General features: G+C 44.2%; 1 protein-coding gene across 1 annotated transcript; it reads left to right on the top strand.

Moving 5' to 3' along the window:
* Positions 1 to 877: 877 nt before the first annotated feature.
* LOC6566751 (protein odd-skipped) lies at positions 878 to 3697 on the top strand. Its single transcript, XM_001993191.2, has 2 exons — positions 878 to 1553; positions 1696 to 3697. Exons 1-2 carry the CDS (start codon positions 1481 to 1483, stop codon positions 2871 to 2873), a joined length of 1251 nt encoding a protein of 416 aa, XP_001993227.1. The 5' UTR covers positions 878 to 1480; the 3' UTR covers positions 2874 to 3697.
* Positions 3698 to 8339: the final 4642 nt, after the last annotated feature.

The raw sequence follows: 8339 nt of genomic DNA, 5'->3' as shown, positions 1-8339 counted from the left end.
GTCAACCCGAAATATGCTTTTTAATATAATTTGCGAAGTTTGGGATGCATTTTGACGGCAAATTGTATTTGTAACGTTAAATCATTGTTCTCAAAATCTGCATAAATGATAGGAGAAAGGAGACACAATCACCCTATCCGACAAAATTGAGTTTAGCCCAATATTTGCTTTGATGCGAGTAATTGAATTTTCTGTTTAAAGTGTAAAAGCGTAAAACGTGGGAGGCAGTCAAAAAAGTGATTTCTGATTTGTGTGGTAAATTAAAATTTAAATGAAATCGAATCAGGCGCACGCACACACATGCGAAAGGGACAATAGATTACAATATCCTGGGGCGAGGCAGAAAAAAAAGAGAAAAGTACAAAACAGCACGAACAACAACGGCAACGTCAGCAGCAGCAGCAGCAGCCGGACCAGGAGCAGGAGCAGAAGCAGGACACCCAGGCCCAGCTGGCCGGGGCATGCGCCTGGGTGGGATGCGGGTCGACTCCGGCCTGATGGCTGCCTGCCAGCCAGCAGCAGCAGCAGCAACAGCAGCAACGTCGGCAGCAACGTCAGCAGCAGCGACAGCAGCAGCAACGGCAGCCGACAACGGCGTCCGACCATCAGGCAAACAGTTTCCGCTTGTTTACTGCCAGTGAGCAGTGAGCAGAGAGCAGAAAACGAGAACGGAGTGGAGTCTCCCAGTGCGATGCCAAACACGCGCGCAGAGTGCAGACAACAGCAACGGCAACAACAGAAGAACAAAAAAAGCGATACAGATACGGCAGCCGCTGGGAGTTGAAATCAGCCAATCAGGGCGCATCATGGGGCAGCAGGTAGGCGTGTACGTATCTGCCATTTCCAAATAAATTCCAACCCCGACAACAACAATGGCAACAACAACAACAACAACTTCAGGCAGCTGCTGTTGGTTCGCTTCAAAACCGGTCGACGACGCCGCAGTTGCATTCAGTTATTAACGAGCGCTACTCACAGCTACAGCAGCAGCCACATCAGCAGCGGCAGCAGTAACAGCAGCAGCAGCAGCAACAGCCACAGCTACAGCAGAAGTCACTTCACTCAACACACACACACACACACACGCATACTATCAGTTAAACTGAGAGAGAGAGCGAGAGAAAAGGACAGAGCGAGAGGGCTAGAGAGCACTTGATAAACAGAATTTGAGTCGCCGCTTCGAACATTATTTTCACGAGTTTGAGTCGGAGAGCGCAAAACGAAAACAGAATTCAGTTTGAGTTGAGACGTTGTCGTGGGCACGTCGCAGCAAAGAGAAGAGCGCAATAGCGACACACAGCGACACACACGCACACAGACAGCAGAAAAGGCGTAAAGCAAACCAAAGCAACGAAACAAGTTTCAAAAAAAACATTTAGTGCAAAGTGACGAAAGTGCAAAACAACCAAATCAATAAGTGCTAACAAAATACTAAACAACATAAACTGTTCCACAAAACCCAAGAAAAACAAAAGGGAATATGTCTTCTACTTCCGCCTCGCCCATCAGCAACATAACCGTGGACGACGAGCTTAACATAAGCAGAGAACAAGGTAAGCACCAGCTAAATAAAAAGCCGACGGCAAAATTTCAATTTAGTGGCTAGTGCATTCATTCATTGAGCATAGGCTGGAGCAGTATTTGGATTGAACACAATTGAACTAAATTGAAGAATTTATTTTTGCTTTCTTGTAGACTTTGCTGAGGAGGATTTCATTGTCATTAAAGAGGAGCGTGAGAGCAGCTTATCTCCCATGTTGACTCCACCGCATACTCCAACCGAGGAGCCACTTCGTCGTTCGACCGGCAACTCAGCCAGCTCAACCACAGCCACCACTGAGGAGTCGGTGGCAACGCAACTGCATATGAGACACATGGCGCATTACCAGCAACAGCAGCAGCAGCAGCAACAACAGCAGCAGCAGCAACAACAGCATCGCCTCTGGCTACAGATGCAACAACAGCAGCATCCACATGCCCACTATCCGGTTTATGCTGGAGCTAATGCTGATCCTGTTGCTGTGCATCAGCAGGCGCTGCTGATGAACCAGTGGATACGCAATGCGGCCATCTATCAGCAGCAGCAGCAGCAGCAACAACAGCAGCAGCAGCAACAACAACAGGCAGCAGCTGCCGCTGCAGCGCATCATCACCATCCGCATTCCCATTCACATCCTCATCCCCATTCCCATCCACATCATCCGCACCATCATCATGCACATGCTCATGCCCATGTGCGTCCCTATCCCGCTGGACTGCATACCCTTCACGCCGCCGCTCGCCATTTTGGCGTCATGCCCAATCTGAAGTTGAGCGGTGCAGCAGGTGGAGCAGGCGCCACAACGGGCAGCAGCCGCCCCAAGAAGCAATTCATCTGCAAGTACTGCAATCGCCAGTTCACCAAATCCTACAATCTGCTCATCCACGAACGCACCCACACGGATGAGCGTCCCTATTCCTGCGATATATGCGGCAAGGCATTCAGGCGTCAAGATCATCTGCGAGATCATCGCTATATACACTCCAAGGAGAAGCCATTCAAGTGCAACGACTGCGGCAAGGGCTTCTGCCAGTCCCGCACGCTGGCAGTGCACAAGGTCACTCACTTGGAGGAGGGTCCACATAAGTGCCCAATCTGCCAGCGTAGCTTCAATCAGCGTGCCAATCTCAAGAGTCATCTGCAGAGTCACAGCGAGTCGGCAACAGCAGCGCAGGCAGCATCTGCAGCCCCGCCAGCAGTAGCAGCATCAGTTGCATCTCCAATTGCTGCTCAGCCACCAGCCTTGGATCTGTCCTCGTCGTCGGGTGGTGCTACGGTGGAGCGACCGAAGCGCATGCTGGGCTTCACCATTGATGAGATAATGAGTAGATAGATTGGGCAGCTGGTCGCAACTTTATTGGTTTTATACGTTCCGGATGCATCACACACATCCCAGAATGCTGAGCGCCGCCAGGCATGGGAAATGCCTGGTCTGGAGTCGCAACCGTCGCAGTCGCAGCTCAGCTCAGCTCGAGTCGAGAGGGAGACGCCCACACGCAACTCGTCATCGCCGTCGTCGCCCTATCTCCAACCAGTGAACCAGCCAGTTCATGAAGAGAACGGATCACAGTCACAAAGAGCCCCAATCGAAGCTATATAAACCCAATCTTATATAGCTATCGCATTGGCGCTATCAACTGCAAAATGCCAAAGTAAAAAAATAAATAAAGAAAAGAAAAGAAAAGAAAAGAACGAAAGAAAGAACTTAGTTAAATGTATTGCGAAAGAAGCGCCTCCTACAAAACCATTCCAAAATACGGCACAGAGGAGTACTCTTGCCACACTATAAATTAATATATACAAGTATATTTTAAGCTTCAATAGTATGAGTATCAGACGTATATAGTTATGTAATCGTATGTACCTTATAGCCTGTAGTAGCTGCATTCAGTTTGTAATACACCAATACCAATACCAATTCCCAGAGAAAACCTCAGACCTCTATCGGTTATTTTTTCAAAGACTGTATAATTAATTGATTGTTTTAATTGAATATTATAAATACATAAACCAATATTAAATCGATCCATGCTTTGTTAATTTTAGTTAAGTGTTATGCTTGTTTCTAATGACAAACACACGAGTTCTATATATCAATGTATATTTGTAGGCTGACTGCGCACAAAGACACAACAACGATCTCATTATCTTAGTTTAGTCTAGTTGTATATATATATGTATTTACCATGATAAGAAAAATATATTTGAGTTATGAGTAAATCCAAAAACTGAAATTTATTTGCCTGTTTTACCATATTATCTCGAGTTTCTGGGAAAAGCTTATGGAAATTGGGGGTTTCTTTGTATCTAAATTTCCAGAACTGCTATACTAATTGATTTATATAGGTAATTTAGGAGAAATTGAGTCAAACTACATTTATTGAGTTCAAATAAAAACAGCTATTCTAAATGCTGTTAATGTTTTTAATTATGCTGAAGAAATAAAAAACTTAATTTGAAAGCAAATTACAGTCAATATCAGAGATCAGGTCAACAAAAATGGCTTTATTTTAGCTTATCTGAAAACTCTGAAATTACTAAAATGTGCATTAAATCGATCAATCGATCAACTGCAAGATTATCATTTTTCTGGATTTGCCTAGAAGAATCTGCATTTGTTAAAAATATGATTTTTTGGCTATGTATAAAAAACTATTTTCTTTGTTTTATGGTTTTTGAAGTAGAATATAAATACAATATTTATGTATACATTCTAATAATGGATGAGGAATTCCTGGAAAACGCATTACCTAATAAATAAATTTGTATTTTTATTATTATTATATGTATATATATTTATCAGTCGCACATGTTTCAAATATTTTTCAGCTTGCCTCACCAACAATCAAAATGAAATTGTATTCTAGTTGAAAAAGTTGTCAACTTATATTAGGCAAATGCATAACTCAAAACACTTCATATTTTAAGCGACTTTTAATTTGCAAGTTTCCAATTAAGTGGCTAACTTGCTGGATAAGGCAACTGGTTTAGTCTGAAACTGTCACCGATTTTAATTTATGATAACTCTTGAATTTGATGTTCGCATTTTGTATTGAGTATGTTATTCGGTTGTGACTGGGGTGTGGTTGCCATGTTTTAAATTGTTGTCAAGCATTCTTTAGAAATCCATAGAAATCGGCACAGTGGTTAGGAACGTGCCAAATGGCAAAGATCAAGACAATTGTATTAAGAACTATGCTGTGGGTTCGATTTCTGGATCTAGAACTGCAGTCAACTGCATTGCTATTAGCACGCGCAGTACCAGGAATTGTATGCAGGGCTCCGAGCTGAGATAGTTATCTTTAGTTTGTCTTTAATTGAGGTTAAGGTCGTACCTTTCTTCTAGGGGTTGATAACGGCACCAGAGTCTGCCCCGCATGCCACAAGCTGAAGCAGAAATATTGCTTCTTGTGGTTGTTGCTTTCCCTTGATTGGTCCAGCTGCCATTTCATTTGCTGCCTCAGTTTTCCTTAAATATCTATCTTCTTTTATTTACCTATTTTATCTTTTTGATGACACTGCCATTATGTCCATGTACAATTGATTTTCGACCATCGAACAGCTCTCAACTGCCAACTGTCAACTGTAGCATGCAAAATGGAATGGAATAAGGCATCAGGAAGTACATACATATATTGACGTCTACATTGCGCCTCAGCTGTGGCGTCCTAGGTGGCAACCGGTCAACCGGACAAGTATACCGGGACGCGCCCTCCTGGCACGCCCAGTGCCATACACATTTCAATGTGGACAGCCTGCGGCTCTCTCTTGGCCAGTGGGTTGGCCAGCAAACGCAGCGAGGTACTGTCTATTTTGTATTTGTGCTATTTTTTTGTTGGTCTTATCTTTTGGTCAACCAAAGAACTTGTTGCTATACAGTTGGCTGGCCTGTTCGCCTGGATATGTGTGTTTGGCAACAGATCGCCGCAGGATACGTGGCTGCGAGGATGCTAGACTGTGGCCCGGTTCATGTCGCAGCATTCGACACACATTGTCCACAAACAGGCCCATAATTGCACGAATCCGCACTGCGTACAACCAAAATATTTTGTGAAAGTCACAGCGGGTGGCCGGGCAGACAGGACAGACAAGTCAGCCAGACAAGGATGGAGAATGGCGTGTTATCCTGTGAGCTCAGATTGATGGATATATTGTCGCCTTCACTCAGTGTCAGCCAACGAGTATTTACGTGTGTTCGTCTGTGTGTGTGTGTGTGTGTGTGTATTTGTGTCGTTTTTAGGCCACAATTAAATGCATCGGTTCCGCAACTAGGGTGGCATCTTCTTATGCCCCTTGTCCCTTCCCCTGCCCTTGTCCCTGCCCCTGTCCCTGCCACTGCCCCTGTTGTCGACATTCGGCTGATTAAGCAGCAGGCAGCACTGGACAACGTCTGCCAAAAGTGAGCCATTTGCTGCCCAGCAGCCCAGATGCATCCCTCCGAGCAGCAAGCCTCTATTGCTCGATGGCAGCTACCCCCGGGGACTGACTGCTTGCCAGCTCGCTGGCTTGCTTAATGATATGACCCTGGAACTGTTAACATGGCCCGGAGTCCCGGGCACGTTCGCACTCCAAGTGGCCTTGTGACCACCCAGATTTCGTACTGGGTCTGAAATGAAGTTGCCTCTCGGCTCAATTTGGGCGGCAATTAAAACGTTGCCAATCGATTTGCCGCCATTCAATAATAATGCCACAGCGAATGGCCAACAGCCACATTAGAAATGAACGCCATTTTTCTCTAGAGGCTTCGTTGACAGCCACCGCACAAGGGCGACGACGACGGCGACGGCGGCGGCGACCAGCCATCGAGTGGTGCTCAGCGTCAAGTTGTTGCCCATGATCACAATCACGAGCCAAGCGAGCGTAGCGAGATGATTAGAGATGATGATGACAGCATCATAGCATCCACGGCCTGGCCATAGCTCGACTCAACTTGTTGCTCAAGTGGGCCAAGCCCAAAACTTGTCTCCGGTAATTGTACATTGTCGATGCTGTCATCTTGTACCATTTGATATGCCGACGCCCGCCTATTGCAATGACAAAAAAGCGCCGCCATGCCACTTGGCTTCATCAAAAAAGAGTAGAAAACAAATGGAAAAAAAAATCGACAACTTTTACTCCATCATATAATGTGATTTAATCAATTGTTAATTACTTCTTAGCTGGTAGCTTGGACTTGAAATGGGTTAAATATTGTTTGGAAGCTCAACTGCTTTTGAGAAATTTTGATTTGACAGACTAACTTATAATAATTGTTATATTATTATTTAGCAGCAACAATGATTTTTAGTTTAAATTTGTATGCTTTAAGTCTTTTCCATATAGTATATGAAATCAGTCAGATTTTTCTGATGTCTAAATTTAACATGCAATGAAAAGTAATTGACAAAAAGCAAAAATCTCCTGATTTTCTCGAGCTTTGTTTTCTGTAGGATTTCCCAATTGCATGAGGCCCAACCCTTTTTTGAGTCCCTTCACACATTTTCCGCACAGTAGTTGGACATGTCACAACTTGATACTGTTGTCGTTCCCTAATTGCATTACACGCGTTCTTACTTAGCAGACGAGCCCCACTCACTCACACACACTCACACACACACTAAGTGATATTTACTTGGAGATACTTGAAGCATCTGTAACTCACTTAACTACGAGAAATGTCACTGTCACTGTTACTGTTACTGTAATGGTTTCAAACATCTTGAACTTGTCTCGCTGGGTGTTCTTAGTTGAGATTTTATTGGCCCCGTTCCCCGGTTGCTATCCCGATCGCCCTGTCAGCTGGCTATCTATCTGCTATTTTGACACTTTTGTTTTGCCTAAAGGTGTTTTAAATATATAACTTACTTTGACAGAGAGTGAGAAACCCCAATGAGAGCCACGGCAAACAATACGAATTGCTCTAACAATTTAATCGGTATGCGTGCTGGCTTATCGCCAGGTCTCAATCGGGGCACTGGGCATTAATTGACACCTTACACACAGGCAAGGGCTAAACCTAAGACCGAAACTGAACCCTGACAAGGGACTGTCAATTAGTTGCTGAATTTATCGGCAGGCACAAATCAGTTTTGGAAAATTTGTAACCCGAAAACGCCGTTGACTTGGCCTAAAAGAGCGATCAATTTTATTGTAAACTAACTAGGGAGGTCTCCGAATCTCCGAATACCCCATCCCTCTAATACACATCTCGTATAGCACTGTGTGTGTGTGTGTGTGTGTGTGTGTGTGTTAGCCAAGCACTTATTGAGAACTTAATTGAATTACACAGCGAGAACGAGAATGAGAATGAGAACGGGGACGAGAGACGATAGACGAGAGACGAGGGACCCGCACCTTGTCCCCAAGGCGTTCTAGTGTATCGCTGAATGTCCGTTGATTGTCTCTTGTCCGTTGTTGTCTGTGTAGTCTGTGTTGTCTGTTGTTGTGGCCAGCAAAAGACAATAACACCAACAACAAGCGGCAATGTAGATGAAACGTCCAATAGTCTCAGTCGCAGACTTAGTACCAGCCACCAGGCAAACGCGTCCATGGTGTCAGAGTCAGTCAGAGTTTCTACACAACGAAAAATTAAGCAATCGAATTCAATGAAATTTTATGGTAAAACTGTAGAAATTTGATTCTAAAAAGCATCATTGCTAATGTCTTATAATTCATCTAATTCAATCAATCTAAATGAGAATCAATTCCGTAGGCATAGAAATTAATTGTAGAGTCTAGGAAATATTTGTTCTCGATTTGGGCGATCTTATAAACTCTAGGATATTTTTTTGCGAGTGTATAGATGGCAGTCTTGGGGAGG

Source organism: Drosophila grimshawi, unplaced genomic scaffold (genome assembly GCF_018153295.1).
Source record: "Drosophila grimshawi isolate 15287-2541.00 unplaced genomic scaffold, ASM1815329v1 contig_1377, whole genome shotgun sequence".
NCBI classification, from domain to species: Eukaryota; Metazoa; Arthropoda; class Insecta; order Diptera; family Drosophilidae; genus Drosophila; species Drosophila grimshawi.
This window is presented reverse-complemented; position numbering and strand designations above follow the sequence as displayed.

What these genes read in the sequence shown, in the direction of transcription:
- LOC6566751 (XM_001993191.2), top strand. Translation starts at nt 1,481, where the DNA reads ATGTCTTCTACTTCCGCCTCGCCCATCAGCAACATAACCGTGGACGAC. An exon ending in TAACATAAGCAGAGAACAAG is followed by an intron (nt 1,554 to 1,695) that starts GTAAGCACCAGC and finishes GCTTTCTTGTAG; the next exon opens with ACTTTGCTGAGGAGGATTTC.